The following is a 21,672-nucleotide window of genomic DNA, read 5'->3' as shown; positions in this document are numbered from 1 at the left end:
TCTACTATTAGCTCCCAGAAACCAGAGAAAAGTAATGAATGTTAAAAATAATCATAGGTTTCAGCCAAAGAAAATCAGCCTGAATTAGGAAACCAGGTTTGGACAACGCAGGCATTTCTTAAGTCTTGAAGAACAAAAGCCATGGACGTCTACCAACAAATTTGCACAAAATGTCACAGGATTGCTGCCATCTCTGTTGTTATGTGAGGGAACAGGTAGCTGATACTATCACTACATCAGCTTGTGCTGGAACACACCTACATGTAACAGGAAACCCAGAGCCTTTGGAAGAGCGTCGGAACCTGAGCACCACTTGAAGCTAAGGCAAACAAGTGCTAGCATTGCTACTTCAGGTTTGCTGCACTGTTAAAAAAACGTCCCAGTAATGGCAAGATCAATGTAACTGGATTGAGGGAAGTGGATCATACCTTGTCACGAATTAATTTAGACAGCATTCTGGTATCAATCCCATACAGAGCAGGCACCTGAAGAAATCACAAAAGAGATACAAGTTTGAGATGAAGCAGCTAAGACAGATGAAGACAACAGCCAGACCACTTTGCCGAGAAGAACGTCCCTTGGTTAAAGAGCTCTGGCTCTTAGCAGCTCACTTACCAAGGCTACCTCACTTTCAGTTCTTCACTTTTCCTCCCCATTCCCAATTATAAAAAACTTAGTTCTTCAAATCTTCTAGTTTCTGCACTAAAAAGCACTCAGCAAAAGCTTACGTGGCAAATATTGGTCTAATTTCTGAGCCACATTTTGCCTTCTTCCTGAGCACCCAATCCTCCCTGCCGTTATAAGCTGACTCCTACAGCTTCAAGTGTGAGGGCTTCCAGCAGCTGACATCTTCTGAGGTTTCCACTAGGCAACCACTCAGAGAAGCGCTGTAGAAACATTCAATGACAGACTGGAATATAATCTAACATGAATTGTTTTTAAGAAGAACCAAACATCCCAATTTAATTAACAATTTGTCTGTGAAGATGTTGGAAATTGGGGGTGTTCAAGGAAAGGCTGGATGTTGTGTTGAGGGACATGGTTTAGTAGGAGCTATTGGGAATAGGTGAACGGTTGGACTGGGTGATCTTTTAGGTCTTTTCCAACCTTGGTGATTCTATGATTCTATGAAATACAGCACCATAACAAAGAGAAATGGATGAAAGGTCAGGGAACCAAGGAATGCTGAACAAGCCTAGTGCAGAGCAGTGAAAACATCTGAGGAGATAAATGACTACCAGCCCAACGCCGCATGTTTTCTCCTTTGTTCCCAGACACACAGGTCTGGTCTCCGAATGTAGTTAACCATGGATCTCTTACCTTTTCTTCCTGCAACCACTCTCCTAGACTCCTCGCAGCCTGCCAGTGACTGTACTCATTGCTGTAATCCAGCACCAGCAAACCTGAAACCTGCAGAGAGAAGAAATGTCACTTTGTACTGAAGGATCGTTCTGCACAACTCACGGCTTTCACTACTCATCCACTGCAAAGCACACCACAATTAAGACATAACGCCAGACAGATTTGATGTGACTGATCTTGCAGAACAGTAAGACAGCAAAACCTAATTCTTCACAGTGGGAGTGCATAGAACAGGTACCAAAGAGTAAAGACATCAGCAGTTTGCTCTGATGAGTGTAGCTGGGCCATTTTACTTAGGAGACTCAGATTATGCTTCCAGATAACCAATAGTATAAATTGTACTGAATTGAGAAAGCCATTCTTGTTAGAAAGAAAATGGAAATGTAAGACAAAATGTTTTACTTCGATCCATGTTTTGTTTAAGAAAACATTTCACTTTTTAGTGACATTTCATTTCAAATGTCAAGTCCACTTTCCAGTGGAGCAGGATAGCTTATAAAGGAGTCGTTTCACCTCAGGACAGATGAAGCATTTCACTGGTTCTGCAATTACATGGTTTTATTTGATTTTTCAGCACTGCCACAACTGCATGGACACAGACCTGCTGCTAGCCAATGTGCCCTGTCACTAAAGAGTAAATACCAACTCCTACACTTATAAGTACAGCCTTCCTCACACAGCTGCCACTTTCCCTGTTTGTGATTGTACAGGCATAGAGAAAAACAGCCACTGCACACAGAAACTTCTCATTCTCTGGCATTTGTTCTCTCTGTGGCAACCAGGCCTGGGCAAACACAGATAAATGTGAATCAGAAGTGAATGTGGAGAGAAAAAAAAGAAGTCATCCAGGAAAGCAGTTCACAGAAACTGTGCCATGCATATCACTGAGGGGAAACACCACTTTCAGACAGCAGGTGGCCTTGTACAGAAGTCAACACAGATTACCTTTTGCCACCATATCTCTAGAAGAGAATATCCAGTAGAAGAAAGAAAAAGGTCAAGTATCATTGATTTCTTTCAACTGATATTAGGGTGCCAGTGAATCCTTGCACGTGTGCACAGGCATTCACACACAGGCTGCTAGCACCACCCTTTGATCAGCTCTTGCTCTGCCACCATTACCTTGATTCCATCAGACTCCAGAAACCTCCTGAGGCCTGTTTCATCCAGGGCAGTCGTGTCAGGCACTCCACCATTCCCAATGATGGGATTAGCCAGTGTAAGAATCTGCCCTTTGTAGCTGGGGTCTGTCAAGGCTTCAGTGTATCTAGGTGAAGAAGTAATAGGAGAAAAAGCACATTGGTCTGGAGTTGAGAGAACAAAAGAGCCAGTGGGAAGAAGACAGGTCTAAATTCTCATAGTTCAAAGAACAAGAACAGTAGTTATGTCATGTGTATTATTCCCTGGGCAAAAGAAAGCAAATCAGTGAATATGCCCCATCTTTGCTATCTGTGGTTAAACATCTGACACAAAGAACGAAGAAAGGCTTTTGTGTTTCTTGTGTTTCACTGAATAAAAGCCCTGGAGCTAGTAGCAAACTCAGGACTCCTTATGACTCAACATTTCATTTGACCCACAGACAACAGCTGGGGCTTGTCATTCCCTGGGTAACCCATGTGGCCAGCACTTTATCATCATCACCTCCTTCCATGTGCTTCCATGTTGCCCCTCTCAGTGCCAATAGAAGGCTCAAACAGAAAATCCAGCTGACAACACAGCCATTTCCCCAGCCTTGATTCTTTCTCCAGTCTTCTCATACAGTTCTTCAAATGTCCAGGGCTGTAACCCTTTCTACGAGGGAACAGGTAGACAAATCTACACCTATTGACATTCTCTGGGCCCATGGAAGCAGCTACAAAACATCATTCTGATTCCTCACTAATTCTCTGGGTTCTTCTCCCCTACTTGCCCTGTCTGCAAACTGCCACGGTACTGCTGCTGCAGTTTCTGCCAGCACAGAGGCCAAGCACCTCTTTCAGGCCATCTGCAGGTTCCTACTCACAGGACACTCCATATTTCACCTGACAAGATTCATAGGTGCTTCTGCTAAGGAAGGCAATTTGAAGACAATGCTTTAGAACTCAGTAGTCCATGCAGGTCACAGAGCCCCAAAGCATGTCTCCATCTTTAGCCACAGGCAGAAGCCTCAGAGACAGCAGCTTTGTTCTGGAACACTCTTCTCAGTAAGAACAGATGTAAAAGTGAGGCAGAGCATCTTCCTGCAAAGCAGGACTGAATCTTAAGATGTTTGGAATTTAATGGAGGATCATACCTAAGATCTTTCCATCAACTGATGTACCAGCTCCGGATGTGATGGGGCAGTAAATTCTGTCTCAACTCCAAAAAGGAGAACAGGGTAAATATCATCTCCTTACCCATGCTCCTGATTCTGCAGCTTTAAAGCAATGCCCAACCCTTCTCCCTCTCCTTTATCAACTAGCATAGTGTTGCAACAATCTGTCTTTCAACACAGAAGTAGCTGTAATTTAGCAACAAATGAAGGTAGCTGTAGGAAAATTTAGCTAAATACATCAAGACACTCGAGGATGAATCTGCTCTATAGAAAATATAATTTATTACTGTCATCATTTTTTAGAACAATACACAATTGGCAACTCCCACCATCTACCAGATATCAGGAAGTCACAAGAGACATTTTTCTGGAATGCTGAATCAATCTGCCAGCAGATTAATTGTCAAACACAGGGAAACTTCACAAAACCCAGAATGGTTGCAGGCAGATACAGACAACCCAGCATACCAGGCAGCACTGAGAAATGACACGTCGAATGAACAATGGCTATGAAGAATTTGCAGGTAGTTCTCCTGCTGTTCATATCTACGCTTCCTGCTGCAGGTAAACAACCACACAAAGTGCAGTGTGATCACAGAACTGCACTAAGTACATGGCATCTGCACATTTAGTCTCTCTCTCTCCTTCTAAGTCAATTGGCTATGCATCCAAAAGACTCCTTGTTGATGACAAAGCCAACACAATTAACATTTACACATTATTTGTAATCAGCAGATAAGGACAGAGAGCCAGTGGGGTTAGCTGGGGTACGAAGGCACAGCTCTGCAGTAAGACAAAATGCCCCTTAAGCAGGCACAGTGACTTGTGGAGCAGAGAAGAGCAGATGGGATCAGGAGCTCCAAAGATGCTGCAAAGTCCAACCCTCGCTGTGCCTGCCCACATCTCTGCCTGATTTCAGTCAATTCCCATCAATCACTTCTTTCACTAGAATATCACATGAGACACATGCAGGCATACTGGAGGCAAATGCATTTACTGAGCTGATTCAAGCACAGTAACATTTTATGGCCTGTAATTCTTCTCTCTTAATTGCAAAATCTCCTCTTCCTTTTTTCCCTCTAATCCAAACAGATGGCAGCAACACAAGGGTTTTTTTATTTGAGCAAACACTTCTGAAAAGTTCATCTTCATGCTTCTCTAATGAAAATTCAACACTTCTCCTCTAAATCAGGGCTCCCTGCTCTCTATTCTGGAGTAATCTGACATTTTTGCCAGCTGTAGCTACTTCAGACCTGAAAGGCACGCAAACGTAAAGTGCTACCGCGTCCATGAAAACCACCACGGGCTGCATCCCATGGGTTCCACTGGATATGAAGGCATTGATCTCAGTGCTCTGGAGCACGAGAGACAGAGGTTTCTTTTACCAAAAAGCAGTGCCACGACTGGCAGCAAACCCTGTCGCTCTTAGGATCTGCACCAGCGCTGCAAGACCTTATCGTCTTCATCTGTACGTTAATCAAACTCACATTTCAAGAGAGTGCTCTGAAGACACAACTTGATATTTTCTATGTTCTCTCCGTTGCCATATGCTCCCCTGCCCAGAAGAGATCTCTCTTTTCACAGGCTTCCTTCCCAAATCACTAGAAAATGAGCAAACACAGCTTCTGCTGCCACAGTAACATGCGGAGAAGAAATTAATCCATCAGGTCCTCCTTGACTTTTGTGATGTGACAAGATTTATTGCCCATAATCCATCACAGAGAAGAGAATTCTGGTGCCCTCCATCATTCTGATCTATATTAAACAGTTGTTTGTTGGCAGGTATATTAACACAGCAAGTAATTAGTGCTGTCAAAATACTTAAATAATTGCCTCCTAATGCAAAACTTTGCAAACAGATTTCCCTCCGCTGCAATTTAACATTCTCACCAATGAGACCATTTAAAAACTCATCTTGTGAGTACTGTTTTCTCCAAGGGAGAGCAGAATTTGGAGAAAGCAAGGCAGCTGGGCAAATACTATTATGGAAGGCTGCAGACAAACACAGCTATGGACAACTACAGAGAAGGCTCAAGCACTGGCAGCCTCAGAGTTGCCTTACCTGCCCTGGGACACCTCCCCTTCCTAATCAAAAGCCTCAGTCCTCTGGGCTAATTTCTTTTACTCAAACAATTATATAAAAGCACGTGCAGCATTTGGTTGCCATCCTCAGCTAGCAGCTATTGGCTTCTAGCAACCAAGAGGACACAAAGTCAAGATGGGTTAGGAATGAATCTGATTCTCTCCTTTACCTGGAAAGAGCACAGAGTTCATATACATCCTTAACTGTGGTATGAGACATCGTGCATCAAAAACAATGGTTCTCATAAGAAACTGCAACTTGGGTACCTTGGGATTTAAGAATTTTGCACTTAGAAGCCAAGTTCCATTACCCAGCAGGCTGTAGATGCTTCAGATCTCTACATTTAATCTGGACACTGGAGGCAGAACAAAAATTCATTAAACCAAGAATCTTACTGTCCTGTTTCAGTGTGCTCTGACTTGGCAGTGGCTGCATTTCTACGGGAAGGCAAGCAGAACTCTGCATACTTCACTGTCAGTCAGCTTTATCAGACATTAAAGTGCAAGAAGACTACCTGAAGTCATATTGTTAACTTGTACCCTCTCTGTACTCCTAGAAAAACAGCCACAAAAACTACCCCTTTCATGCTTACAAACCAGTTATCTTCCTTTTACCTCCTTTGCTTTTACCTTACCCAGAAATACCAGTGTTGAATACGACTTCCCCTGCTGTGGAGGATGGGTAGCCAAAAGAATAGCCTTTCATCTTCGTTCCATCTTCCAGCACCAAGTTCGCTGTCTGCACCTAGAGAACAGCACATGAAGACACTCAAATACAGGAGGAAAAGGCTTAATGGTTACACACTTAACACCCAGGACACCTGCCTTTCATGCCTCGTGCTGTATCTCTTTCTGCCTCTCTCCCATTCCCAGCTGTCAAGGTACCATCTCTTTTACTAGGCTCCTGTTGCTCTTTTTCTTCCTAACAGTTAGGGAACTCTGAGCTCCTAAAGGAGGCAAGGAAGCTAGCAAACCTCAACACGAGCAAAACGTGTGCTCCTATTACCATGGGATCACTGTGGCTCCTTCCACATCATTTTGTTCTTTTCTTCCACCACGATATCATAACTCCATAGGAAAACAGTTGCCCCTCTCCTCAATGTTTGCTCAAGGCTTGTTGCTGAGTACACTGAGTATCCAGCCGTGAACTTTGACAGGTGCTTACCTTTTGTTGCTGCTCTGTTCTGTACAGCTAAGCTGCTAAAAAATAGTATGTGCTTAGATGGACTCAGGTCAGAAGACCAAATTCAACACACAAATCCATTCTGCTGCAGGGGAATTCACATCAGACACTTGTGATTTCAGTTACCTCATGGGTAGGCAAAAACTGTCCTCCAAGAGGTACATATCTGACACAAAACCTAAATAAAACAACAGTTCTTTCCAAGAATCTTCAGCAGACCTGAGCATTGCAGTGCTAACTGAAGTTATGGCAAAGATTTTGATCCACTGATTAAACACAGTCCTGTGAACAGCAAAAACATGCAGCCTTGCTTTGTGTTTTGATAAAGGAATTTCAGGACAGCTTTCAAGACTGCTGAAAAAAAAATCACCAATTTTTGGTATATTTGTAATTCTGTTTTCAGATGTCATAAATGAATTAGCTATGAATTTTAAAAGGAAATGTTTAGAGTTGCAATCAGACATTCAGCTAAAAGACAAACGTGATCAAGTCTCTCAATGAGACCTTTATAAGCTCTCCGTTACCTGAGAAAAATAACCTTCACTTCCTAATCCCGCCTTACTCACATCACCACTTATAGGCAGTACACACATTTGTCAACAATTAGTTTCAAGGATGAGGTACAAGAAGAGTAAAACTTCATTAAAAATCTCTGACAAACACCTTGAGAACTCACTGAGAACTGCAGCTACTTCCATTAAACCAGACTGATGCATTAGCTTCATAAAAATGGAGCTGTTAGTTTTACTGTTTTTTGCCCTCTTTTTTTAACGTTTTAATAAAAATATTAACAGTTAAAATAAGTTTTGTTATCTACCTACCATTAACCACATCCTGTATTTTACAAGGGCTGCTCTGAAAGTAATGCCTCCTGTTTTACAATGTTGGCCCATGATCTCAGAGGTGGATGCTGAGAATTTGTGGTATCAACACTGCTCATTGCAGCTGTTGTAGTTTGTATGAAAATAGATAGGAGGCATTACTTTTGGAGCACCCCACATATACATGGCCCGAGACAGTTGCTCTTCAAACAATGCAGCCCAGCTGAGCCAAAAGGTTGAACACCCATGATAGATTGGCTGGGAGATTCCTTCAGGTCCCCGCTGACACGCAGGAGAAGACACAGGGTAAGCACATCTGGAAACAGTTTGCTAATGAATGTCAGGGATTAAAAGCATTTGGAAGAGAAATCTTTTGGACACCAAGAAACTTTCACTTCTGTAACGCATACACAGAGCAGCGTATAAACCAAAACCACTGGGCCAAGACGAACTTGTGTGAAGTTTGTCCATCCAAACATGGCTTACCATGGCTTACCTTCATACTGGTTTGTGCATACATGCGTGTTTGTGTTTGACTTGTTTTGTGTCTGCTTGTTTTTTAACTTACCTTTGGTTGGTGTGGTTGTTTGTTTTCCAGACATAAGGATTCCTCATACTGAGATATTTTTTTTAAAAGAAGAATCAAGATCAATGTGCTATAGAAAGGAGCAGGAGAACTACTTTCCATTAACAGCACATCAGCTGGACAGTCGCAGCAAGGAGAAATTTCATTCCCAGCATCGAACATTTTGTAACCATCATGGCAAACATTCATCTGGAGCTCCTCTGCAGTTATAAATACTGCACAAATCAATTACTAATGTACTGCAGAATGCACTAAAAATCAAACCGTGCTGCCAAGTAATTGAATTCCGTGCATCTGGGATGGTTTTAGCCTTGCATTTTTTCCTCATTAATGTCAAGCATCCAATCATTCTCAAAAGGCTCAGCCATCACTTTCTGAGCCTTCTCACATGATTGGATAGGAGAGTCAGCAACACCACAGTCCTCCCACAGCTATTGATACAGTTTTTGTGGATATAGATTTAGCCCAAATAAAAACCACTGTTTGGTCAGCCCCCTGATCTCCTAGAAAGCCTCTCACTACAGCAAGCTTCCATACCATTAAGGGCTTGTAAAGCAGAGAGGTCACCTTGGTGCCTAGGGCTGGCTGAGTGTTGGACAGGACCTCTACTCTTCCCAAAATACAGCCCCCATTACCGACACGGCAGGCTGACTGCAGGAACCAGCTTCATTCAGTCTAGGTTTCAGGAGATGGATCTCTGGATCACCCCTCTTCACAGCCCACATATTACAGGTCCATCCAAATATCAACCCCAGTTCAAGCAAGCCCTACCATTTGCTGAGGCAAGCTGGGGTCAGCACTTGGGTTGCAGCCAGAACTGCAAACAGCCTGGTAGGATCCTCCAGGATGCAGAGTCCAAGACAATGGAATGACCAGAAAAATTCAAATCCACCTAGCTCCAAAATCCAGTGCAATGACGGTGACCTTTGAGGCTCACCCTCACCATGGTAATTAACAGGAGCCTGCAAGTCCTTCTGCACCACAACAGACCTGTTCTTCTACACACTGAGCCAGCAAAGAAATCACTTCTGTCAAATAGAAGCCCTGTTGTGCTATTAGAGCCCCTACACGGTGTTCAAGTAATGCAGTGGGATGTCCCTGAGCAACCATAACCTGCCGCAAGTTCAGCTACAGAATGGATAGCTGCTCAGATGCTTTCTTCCTCTCCTTGATTTATTGCTCTTAATTAAGAGGTTGGTTTGTTTGATGAGCATTCTTGAAGCAATTACTCTTACTTACATTTCCAGCAGAGGTGTTACCACATCCCTCAGCTGCCAGCCTACTTGTCTTTTCAGTTTTGTTTCTAATGTGAAAAGTGATTTAGAGGCTATAAAAAAGGCCAATTGGCTCAACTGGGGACTAGCTGGAGAGATTTTTGTTTGTAAGGAAAAAAAAAAAGAAATAAATATCCCAGAACTGCCATGAGGTCCTTTTATTTCCTCCCCATACACCAGTGGCTTTAGCTTAGCAGAGCTCCTTGTCCTCCAGAGAGGCTTCAGAGCTCCAGAAGAGCTTTGACAAGGATGGAGGTGGCTAACAGAAAGGGTGATGTTGTTGCCAAAGCATCACAGCAACTTGTTTATCTTATCAAAGGAGCTTGAAGAGCTAACTAGTTCAGATCCCACTTCACTAAGCACTTCACACATGAAGAAAAAGCATACTAGCAATTGAGAAAAAAAAAAGTATAAAACTGGATGAAGTTAATTCCTGCTGGATCTTCTGCTCCAGCAGCCCTTCTTCTCTACAGAACAGATGATAAAGATCTGCCAAATTCCAAAAGATCAGCAGTACAACTTGCTTTGTAAAGAATGACTTCCTTAACCCTTGTACAGGTAACAGTAAAAGTAAACAGGTAATATTTCTTCACACTTGACTCACCAGAGGCAACCAGTTGAGGAAATCAAGTTTTTCCTCTCCATAAAGACCCTTCAGCTTCTCTGGGCAAGGCCATACTAACCCGAATGCCGTGCTGCAGCAGGGCTACGAGTACACCCAGCACACAGGACAGGTTGTGTGCATGGCAGAGACAGCTGGGATTCACTTTCAGCATAGGCCAGTTTATTTCCCAGTGGTAGGAAGATGGTAAAATGTCTCCCCTCCAAGGCAAGCCATGATTCCACTCTGGCACACTTCCTGGCACACTCATCAGCCTGGCTGCTAACAGCCAAAGTATAAGAAAGGCAGAAAAAGCCCAAAGCCAACACATCTCTTGTGCTGCAAAAAGCTTGTGCCAGGACTGTGCTGCATCTATGCCAAATAACCAGCAACAAAGGAAGTCTCTTCTCATTGCTAGAAAAATGTCTTCTTGTGAGTACTGTGCCATCTGGGCACTGCAACTGCGAAGTCTTCCTTTGCCAGCCTTTTTTGTTTGTTTGTTTGAACACATACATTGCTATCACATTTGCTTATGGCTAGAACTGAGAAAAGCAGGAAGGCAGGAATAAAAAAAGGAATGAAGTCACAGCTCCTACAACTCGAACATTTAGCATTTCTTAAAGGTGTTCACAACAATGCCACAAATATTTGCCCTTGATAAAAAACGGAGGAAGAAGAACAGAAAGAGACAAGGCAGCTAGTGGAAGTCGTGAAGCACCAGAGGAAAGGAGCTTCTCTGTTTCCCACCCTGCAGTAACTCTTCCCATCTGCAGAGAATAAGGCCCCTTTCACTTCCAAAAGGAGAGGGACAGAGTGACTTGTGACTGATCTTTCACCTCCTTACCTGTCTCTCTGCTCCCCAAACAGTCACTTTCTCAGTTATTTTCCAGCTGCCTCAAAATGGATTTGAGGAGTCTCTTTACAGTCATCCGCAATAATTTCTAAAGCCAGTGTTCAAAAATTCTCTTCTCATTTCTAACTATATTTTTAGCTTGCTTCTGGTGTTTGTTTGTTGGGTTTTTTTTTCTTTTTAATAGTTCTCCCAATCCTCTCCTTACAGAGCCAGCTATGCTGTTACAAGCCACCTATTTATTGCTCATACAACTCTTTACATCCCCATATAACTACATTGGCCTCAGATGAGCATTAAATGATATGAGCTTCGAGCTACAGTTTGCCCATTCCTGAGCTGCAAAGAAGCACAACTATGCCAAAAGCAGCGATGCTAAGCACCCCTACGGAGAGCCCTGTGGGTCTCAGATCTGCTCCCTGTGCCCCCTTTTAGCCTTGGATGCTCTATGTCTCCCGCAGAACTGAAGGACGGGGTGCAGAGTAGGGGAATACAAACCTACCAGTCCCCATCTTTCAGGCTGCTCATATGCAACCACATTTCCTCACATATGATGAGTTTAAATGGACAGAAATCAGACTTGGGAGAATAATTATTAGGCATTCTCCCAAAACTACCACTCTCCCTTATGCTCTCTAATACTTAGCTCGTACATAGATCAGAAATGTGTTTTCATTGTATTTTATTATATTCCCTAAAATAGCCCACTGAGAAAAAGCAATCAAAAGCAACCAAACACTCATTTAAATCTATAGTGATGCAGGAACGGGATCATTACCTATGCTGCCATTAGCCCACACACCTTAATTACCCTGCATTTCACAGTTTCTGCAGCCTTCCTACAAATATCCATTATTGTTAATGATGGCTGCAACACCAAACCCAGACCTTCTTGGTCACTTGTGTCACAATTACAGTCAACTACCACACTCATAGACAAAAGCTAAGTAATCCTTTTAGAACCACTTACCCTCAAATTCTCCCATGGGCCTGCTGCTTTACTGCTTACATATGTGCATTGGACGCTGTCTGACTTCTACTTCTCTACGTCCCATAAAAAGAGAGATGTATGAGCTTGTCACTGCCTTAAAGAAAAGCCCCAAGACAGGAAAGGTTCAAGCTTTTGTATTCCAGATTCTGCAGGTGTGGCCCCTGGCAAAGGTGATGTTAGAAATACGAGCTGAGATCTCAATTTAAGAGTCACAGGTTCCTAAGTTAACCAAGGTATCAGCCTTATTGCTTTTCAAGAATTCAAGCATCCACTCTAGCTGCTAACTACCATAGGTATTAAACCTAAATTACAGAGTCCAGTATACAAACAGCTTTCCCCAGAGTCAGTGACAAGGCAGAATATGTCAAGCACTATATATCAGAAAGGCACTGCTGGCTGGCTGGCTAACATCACAGCTAGTCACTGTGCAGATACAAAATCTCCACCAGGCCCAACACTTGCAGTGCACAGTCCGTTCTGACTGCCCTCAACAGGTCCTGCCATACACCCTGAAAGTGAGCCCACTTCTTTCTCACCCTTCTGGGGTATATATTTGCTATTGCTGGCGCTGAGGTTAAAATGGCTCACATGTTTTCATGGCAGTTTATGAAACAGTTTCACATGGCATTTGTTTATTAAGTATGTATTCACTTTCCTTGTCAAGATAATTGGCAAGCATAGAAGTTAGGTAAATGCTAGAACAGCTGGTACTGTAACTCCATCAGAGCTGGGCAGCAGTTTGCCACGAGCATGAAACTTCTTAATCAGATGCCTCAGTATCATGAGATACAACCTTTTAGGTCTGCCACCCCGCAGACTATGAATGAGCGACAGTACATGTACCTAACACATCAATTTGTCACTTCAGATGTCAACTCCAAACTTCAGATGTTAATCCATCAGAGTAAAAATACATGGGATGCAGAGATGCCTACCAGAATTACACTGGAATATGTCAAGAAAGAGGGTATCTCATCAAAGTCTGAACCAGCAATCCTAAGCACGGCCTACAAAGGTTTATCAGCAGATGCTTTTACTGTGGCAGACTCTAAATAGTACAGCAGAAATGACCTGATTGCAGAGCCTGAATAAATCTGGTGGGAGGAAGATTATTGCACTGTGCTATCAGACAGTGAACAAGGTAGCAGTTCACGCCTGCTGTGCACTTTCAGGGAGGGAAAGACAGGTCCACCAGCAAGCACACCAGTCACAACACAGCCTCTGCCTTTAAGTGCAAGTCAGACAAACCTGAACTGAAAACTCACGTGTTGGAAGAAGGAATAAGAACCGGGATGCTTCCTTCCTCATTGGTTTTTCTCTTCTCTGCTTCCAGTTTTAAAGAAGTAACGTGTCTTTCGCAGGAGCCCAAAGAAGTGTTTATTTTTCTTGGAAATCAGTGGCCACAGCCCAAATGCCTCATAGTTTTTCCCAGCACCCACTGAAACATTCCTCCTCGGGTTGCTAATTAAATTACACTGATGTTTCACAAAGACAATCATGCACGAGCCCCAGAAAGTGACAACACTTGACATGGAAAACCATGTGAAGTACCTGATACCAAAACACCTCCAGTGCTACAGAATTCACACACCAAGTCCCAGCTCACCACCATGCTGTGCTGCATCTGTCCCAGTTGCTCTAGTAAGGCTGGCCAAACGCAACTTCTGTACACAAAGAACGGAAAAAGTTGGGGCAGTGAACCAAGGGTTCAAGTCCATAAGATGAAGGGGTGATGCAGTAATATATTCACAAAGAACCACCTACATCCCTGATTAAATTCAGAGCCAGTTTGTTTTCAATACACTGAAAATGGGTGCTACGTGGACCCAAAGTCACACTTCAAGTGATGCTTCTTTTTAAATATCTAGTTGATTCATGCTGACTGGACTGAAAGTGCTGCTCTGCTAGCTATCAATCCTATAGAAAGGTGGGGTGTTTGTAGAGAAAATGCCATATAATATTTAACCGAAACCTTGAACTTCCACCTGCTGGTGCAATTTACTCTACAATTCCAGACTATACAAAAAGTGTTTTCTTATCTAAGAAAACTGTTTAGCCAAGCAAACCCCTTGCTTCAGGTTCAGACAAATCTCAGTCAGACCAGTTTGACATGCCTAGGTAAACCCTGTTATCTACAGCAAGCTATCTCTAGGCACGCCAAAACATCTCTTAGACCACAGCAGCTCCCTGCTAGCAGTTACTGTTACCTTGACGCTCAACAGCCTGGTACCACTCCTCCAGAAGCTCCAGTGACCAGCAGACACTTTGCAAAACTCCTGTCTGCCTTTCAAAGTCTTCACCACTTTGCAAGCTGTCAAAATTCTTGTCATCTTGATAGTTGAAGTGTAGAGTTTAAAAAAAAAAACAAGTCAAAGCAAAAATCCACTTGTATGTGTTTCTTCAAGATATGGCATAGGCGATACACTCTTGCAGATAACAGAAGAAGAGGACATGCAGCAGGTGAGCTGGACTGACTGTACAGCACTGCCCTACACCCTCCCATGTATTCTGCCATTAAAAGTCTCTGGTGCAGCCCCACCTTTCTCCCGCCCCTCCTTGAAGGGGTGCTTGCTTAGGAACCCTTGCAACACTTTTCTTCAGGTTGGTCCCTGAGCAATGCATAGGGGTTGCACCACAGGCCAGATGCTAGCTTTACTTACTAGAAGACATCAGAGCTTGCTGAGAAACTGTACCTACAGCAAGGAAAACAGTCCTCACTGAAACAAATACTTTCAATAAGTGACAAAGAACTGCACTGCTTCTTCTCCTGACAGCATGCGATCTGAGCAAATTAAGAGTCTCTCTGTTCAGTGTGCTTTCCAGTACTCTCCAATGTATGAACTGGGATCCACCTGATAGCAAGAGGGACAGCCGGTAACTGTGAAATTTATTCCCATATTAGAAGATGGAAAATGGGAGGACTAAACTGAGCAGAAAGCTGCAGACTTTCTATTCTGTGCATGGAGAACACAGCATAGAACACATTAAGCACAGCACCCAAAGTGCCAGCCCTTCCCAGGGAAATGGAAAGGACGTCAATAAGAAAAATAAACCGCTGCAAAAGGAAAAGCATCCTTTGGCAAAATTTCAATGGACAACAGCAGAAATAAGACAAAATGTTCCATATGCCATCTCCTACCTGGCTACAGATCTTTGTAATTATCACCTATTTCCTGGACACGTACTACTTGACAGGATTTAGACAACCTTTTTTTTTTTTTTCCCCCAATTACTGACAGAAACAACTAGGATTTCTTGGTATCCAGTAGTTTGACTTTAGCCTGAGCTGAGGGCAGTATCACATGCAAGTAGTTCTGCACAGCTCATTACAGCACCAAGTTGAATCGTAATGCCCATAATAGAAAAAGGGACAAGAGCATGGGTGCCCTCTGTGATAAGAGCTAATTGGAGACCTGGCTTAGAAAGGTACAGGGAAGGCCTGAAGCCAACAATGGAAAGAAAGGTGGACAGAGAGAGCGTGGAAGACACGCTGGGTATAGAGAACTTTAGCAAGAGCTTTACAAGCATACAGAGTTGAGAGAAGCAGGTCAGCTTTGTTCCCCAGTAACTAGAGGGTGGTTTAGGGGAAAGGCATAATCATTCTTCTTATAGGAAGATACCCAGTAATCATTCTGACTCATAGACAAAGCTTGAGAGAGAGTGAAAAAAAAAAAAAGTACAAGAAACTGGGAAAAGTATTGTTGGTAGCTACTCCTCTCCTTGTTTGAATCTAGCTGGTACTGCTCCAGCTTGGAGATATGTCAGAGAGGGGATGTACAAAAAACAAAGTAAGCAAACTGTAAGTGAATGCACTGCAGAGAGATCCACTCCTTGTACTAGAAAGGTCATCTTAATATACAAATGCATACAAATGCATTCACACACGCAATTCAGAAGCCAGTTTTCTCCCAGAGTCACTACTCACATTACATTGTCTTTATACTGCCACAAAACTTCCATTATGGACGTACCGAAGGGCAAATTCTGCACTCCGGCTACCTCTACCAGCAGCAGTGATGTCCCTTTGTATCCCAGATATACATGTATTTGAAAAGAATCAACCCACAGTGCTAATTTATCTACCCTTGCTGCTAATTCCTAACTCTATCCTTTCACCACATGTATTTTAATGTGGCTGCACGAAGAGGCAGACAGATCCAGCTACGGACACATAGAAAAGATAGAAAGAAGATACTTTCAGTCTGACTCTAAGGCCAGCAAACGCAATGGGCGTTCCCAACAGAAGCCTCATTTCCAAAAAGCCTGACCACATACAAACAAACCTTCAGTGGTTTGGACAGATATTAAATATGTGCTGTGTTTAACAAATAAATACCTTCAGTAGAGGTAGAGTCAATAAGAAATGGTGAAATCAGTGAGGAAAAAGAAACCAAGCACAGAAGAATGAAGAAAGAAACACAGAGACCAACGGTTTCATGGAAATGCAACCACACTTAAAAACCTGCCTGCCTGTACATTATTTGCACTGTCATCCACATGAGTCCTTTCAGCATTAAGAATTGTTAAGAATTTCCATGTATTTGGAGAATTTTCTTTGAGTTCCTCCTGAGGAAAGCACTAAGCTATCCCTGCAGGTAACAAGGAGTGCAGCTTAGAGAGCAGTGGGAGCTGTAAAGTCCCTTCAGGAAATTGAGCTAAGGCAGGCACTCTGGAAGAAGGACACATACCAGAGGAACTGGGAATGTAAAGCCATGAAGGCAGATGATCACTCAGACAAGAGAAGTAGAGGGAAATAAAGAGGTACATGCAAGTTACACCTCCTAACCTTCAGCATAAATATTTAGAAAAAGGCAGACAGCATTTTGTTTCAAATTCATTTGTACTATATCCTACACAGACAGGGAACCAGGCAAGGAGAGGGAAGAGCTCATTAAAATGAAGAGCCTTCTCTGTTTACAAATGAAATTCATCAGACAGCACCACTGTACCGTAAAATCAAACAAAATCAGTGGTCTGTGGCTTTGTGAATCCCCAGGGCTCGGATATTCAGAGAAAGCTAAGTGCCTGCATTTTTCAAAGGCTTAAAACAAACCACTTCATTTTCAGAAAACAAGAGCTCAGAGAGCACTTGAGGTCCAACTCAGGTGCCCCTGGATTGGCACGCCAAAGCTGGAGCTCCTGAAGCCACTCATCATAGCTGAAAAGCTCTGCTATAGGCAGGACTTGCAGAACTTCCATGCTGGATGCATTCACTTCCTGGAGAGCAGCACGTGACTGTTAAAGGAAAGGGGGAGCACTGCTCACCTGACAAGACTAAACACCCCTCTGTGGGAGGGGAATATATGCTGCAAAGCTGTAATTCCGCAGTGTAGTAGCTGTAGGACAGCAGATCAAATTAGATCTGGGATCATAGCAGCAGATGCGGACAAAGGAAAGCTGGACTTGTTTGCCCTGCATGATTTCACTCACGGCCATGGCAGGACATCACGTGCTCTGTCTTCAGCACTGTTTTGTCCCATGCGCAGCTCACAGTCACAACTCTACGTGCAAACTCAATGCAGACGTAACGCTCAGACCTTGAGTACCAATGCTAGCCATTTCCAACTTCTCTGCTTCACAGAAAACAAGCATACCCAAGCCACGCAGCAGCCCAAGTGATGTGATCTTGACCATATCATTGTAGTGCCTGGGAGTAAACCCAGGAGCAGGAAAGCAGCAATACACCTCTGCACAGCTCCCACTGCTCCCTAAACTGCACTCCTGGTTACGTGCAGGGACAGCCTAGTGCTTTCCTCAAGAAGAGCTCAAAGAAAATTCTCCAAATACATGGAAATTCTCAACAATTCTTCATGCTGAAAGGACACATTTGGACTACAATTCTGAAAATGGAGATAGGATGATTTCATCAAGTTCTGAATTTTGCGCTCCTTCTCAAATCCATGACAAAAGGTAAAAAATAAAATAAAATGCAGAGATTATCCAGACTGCCTGTTACAACTATCACATTCTCTCCACCTAATCTTAGCACTATTCAGCTGCCTTTGCAGATTCCAGTAACTGATCTATATACCCCTGTCAACTTTTAAAGTCACTGCAGGAAAATGACTGTCATTTTCAATTTCTCTGTAAAAAAGAAAAACAACAAAACACATGACTAGTTCTTTTCTCAATTGAAAGGCAAGAAATAGAGCCAATTTGTGGGCATGCTGGCCCAGATCCATGCCAGTTAAAGTCTCAAGTAACTGCTCTTCAACTCAGCTGAGCTTCAGTAGCATAAATCTCCCTGGACTGGGACCAGTATAATAAGCAGTCCAGAGAAATTGCTTGGACTCTCCTCACAGCTGATACGAAAGGGAAGTTTTTTCCAAGTGCCCTTCAGACATCTTTGGAAATCAGTCCTGCCATCTGGCAGGTTGTATCTCACTTCTGACCACCACTTCTGTCTTGCTCTGAATAAAACACGCTCCAAAAATATCGAGTGGAAAAGCAAAGTAGTTGATGGTGCCAGCAAGAATGAAATTCTCCATTGCCACAGGGAAACAGACAAACACACTCCTTCTTCCCTCAGCCAGCAGAAGAATCTTCAAAGTGACTCAGAAATGCTGCCTTCCATTCCAAGAGGAAGTCACTTGTTTCCCAAGGAACTTAGAGGAAGCACCAGAAGCATGTGAATTATACTAAGATTTCCCAAACCTCTTCATCATCTTTACCAAGGATAGTGGGATCGAGTACCCCATCAGCAAGCTTGCTGATGGCAGCAAGCTGAGCTGATATGACAGAAGGAAGGGATGCCATGCAGAGGGACCTGGCAGGCTTGACAAGTGGGCCTACACGAACCTAAGGAGGTTCAGTAAGGCCAAGTGCAAGGCGATGCACTTGGGTCAGGACGATGCCAGGTACATGCACAGACTGGGAGAACAACTCCTTGAGAGCAGCCCTGCAGAGAAGGGCTCGGGAGTGTTCATCCCTGGAAATGCTCAAGGCCGGGTTGGCTGGGGCCCAGGGCAGCCTGATCTGGGGGTAGCAACCAGCCCGTGGCAGGAGGGTTGGAACCGGATGATCTCTACATGCCTGTTCCAAACCAAGGCAATCTAAGATGATTTTCTAATCAGTTTATCAAATAAGATAAGCACTACGAATGTAACAGTAAGTTTAAGGTAGGTAATTTCTGTCCGCAGCATACTGCTAACAGCTCTATTAAATCAGTTCACCTCAGAGAACATCACTCACTATTTTTGGTATAGACAGAGGAGGAATCAAGTAGAATTGTCTTGTGTGCAAATGAACTAACAGCATCCCTGCATTCCCATCACCTGTTCCTCTTGGATTGCTGCAGGAGAGCAAGTATGCTCAGTTACACTTGCAGATCTGATGCTTTGAGCCAATCTCAAATCAAATGAAGCATTTCAAGCAAAATCCACAATACTTAAAAAACATTTTGACTGCGATGCAAAGTATCACAAGGCAAGAATTTTAAAATTAAGACTGATGTTCATCTGAGTGTATGGAGATAAGCTGAAGGGAGTGAGAATCAAGTACGCACCTCATCCTTTGGCTTTCCCCCCACCACCATAGTTCTGCCTATTTTAAAAGGAGGTCTGAGGAAAGCTACGTTTTATATTTTAATAGGAAAAGTTCATGGTAGATCAAAAGACAATGTTCAGATCTGAGTGCTGCATTCTGATTCATCCTTATTGACTCACATAATTGTACATCCTACCATTCTTCCTTTATCCTGAAGTCCAGCCAAACAATATCAGCTCATTATTAGAGAACTTCAGCCCTCAAATAAGAAGCAAAAGCAGTTTGTAGATGTGATAAAGAATTTCAGAATATGCTACTGGCTTCAGCACAGGAGATAAATAAAAGAAGTGACATTTCAAATGATTGCGAATTGAAGCTTTGCCAGACTTGTGGAAACAGCAGGTCTGCTGCATGCACAGCTGCTTCAAGGCAAGCCTGGCATTATCCTGCACTTGGGAATTCCCATCACACGAATCATGCTGCACATCCAGAGACATGAGTGGGAAAGTTCATGAAAGCTAGCAGAAAATACACACAGGTTAGTGCATCCCAATTTTGGGGAATGGTTAAATGTGTTGTGCAACACCTGGAACCTGACAGCTCCTGAGAACTAGCGCTCTGACAGAGGAAAGCTGCACATGAATGGAAATAAAAAGATCCAAGTCTGTCTGTAGCAACCTTTCTTCCCTTTTAGTCTCAGTCACGTTTCGTAAACAGGACACAAAAATCAAGTCTGCACGATCTTTAATTGTTTCAGGGTGCCTTCGTGCAGTTTGAAAACTAATAACCACTGCCTTCACTTGTCTTACTGAGAAGCCAAATAAAGCTTATTAAAAATCCACTTGCTCAATTTCTCAGATATGGAGTAATTTAAATCAAAATGCCAAACACTGCTGATCACTGACCTTCATTTTACATGTCATTCTACCATTGACCTGAACACATTTGGGAAAACTTTCATCACACTACTCCAGTTTCAGTAAAGCAGGAATGGGTTTGATGGTAGCTCAGATAACCTAGGACTGGCACTAAGTATATTCTACACTCATCCACAAGGCCACTCTGTAATTTCCTTATGCTGACCATTTTATCCAGCAGAGTTTGAGAAAATCCGTGCTTTCCAGTTCTGAGTGCCACTGAGAAAGGCTTTCCTGTAGAACAACAACAACAAAATAGCAACTGAATAACGTGGTTGAGAAATCACTGTTAGGGAGAACACCTGGAAGAATCTCTCAGCCATCATAATGACAGCAAGTTCACATCAGACCAGTCGCATGATGAGATGTTTAATTTTCCTTTGCCTTTTTACATCTTCACACTCATTTATGTTTCATTCTCTGTGTTTACTAGTCAAAGACAGCTAAATATTGAGAGAATACAAGAGCAGTTTGCCTGCTTCCAAAGGCACCAAAGCAAAGATTCTGCAGACAGCTCTAAGTGGCTTGCACAGCTTTGCTTGAAAAGCAGCACAATCAACGCACATCTTTACACCTTTTCCCCTTGTTTCCATGTTCTTTCCTACTTGCTGCTTCTTCCTGCACAGACAGATTCTGACTGCCCACTTCTGCTGACTACACCTGGCACTAGAAATGGCAGGAAGCGTGCTGCTGAAGCATGACTGTATAATGCAGAAGGGATGCTCAGTATGAGAAAGAGTGCGAAATCAGGGTATAAGAGCATAAAGAAATCTTGTTCCTAAGTCCCAGTCCTGCAGTCCTCACAGAGAAAAACATGAATGCCTTGCTGAAAGAGAACTTACAGCTCTGAGTCTTGAGACAACTTCCATTAATGGAATCACAATGTGCAATTATCCTTTCAATAAGATGCACAAACCTCCAGCTGGTAATGGATGGGGATACAGTGCAGAATTCAACCTGTTTCCCTTGTGTGTCTTCGCCTAACAAATGCCTCAGTCTGAAGAAAACATGGGGACATCTGTATTTGTGGATGCAAAGCAATAACTTGTAACTTGAAACTTCTTTCTAGATCTGATCGAACAGCACTTTTTGTTCAGGAATTCAAACAAACAAAACAGCAGCTTTAAACAGAGTTGTCCAAAATCTAGTCTTAAAGTAAAACTGCAAGCAGTTATTTTAACTTCTGTGCAACTCTATTTAAAGAAAATAAAGAGAGAAATTGTTTAG

At 43.0% G+C, this 21,672-nt stretch overlaps 1 protein-coding gene across 2 annotated transcripts in view; it reads right to left on the bottom strand.

Moving 5' to 3' along the window:
* CPS1 (carbamoyl-phosphate synthase 1) overlaps positions 1–21,672 on the bottom strand; it is a 101,062-nt gene that overhangs the window by 70,365 nt on the left and 9,025 nt on the right. For both annotated transcript variants that reach the window (XM_052675092.1, XM_052675093.1), the window contains exons 3-6: positions 6,373–6,482; positions 2,485–2,629; positions 1,321–1,410; positions 429–485 (exon numbers count right to left, since the gene is read on the bottom strand). In XM_052675092.1, the coding sequence (XP_052531052.1) occupies positions 429–485; positions 1,321–1,410; positions 2,485–2,629; positions 6,373–6,443 (363 nt within the window). In that variant the 5' untranslated portion in view covers positions 6,444–6,482. The remainder of the gene's footprint in view (positions 1–428; positions 486–1,320; positions 1,411–2,484; positions 2,630–6,372; positions 6,483–21,672) is intronic.

Source organism: Tympanuchus pallidicinctus, unplaced genomic scaffold, assembly GCF_026119805.1.
Source record: "Tympanuchus pallidicinctus isolate F22 unplaced genomic scaffold, pur_lepc_1.0 scaffold15, whole genome shotgun sequence".
Taxonomy (NCBI): Eukaryota; Metazoa; Chordata; class Aves; order Galliformes; family Phasianidae; genus Tympanuchus; species Tympanuchus pallidicinctus.
This window is presented reverse-complemented; position numbering and strand designations above follow the sequence as displayed.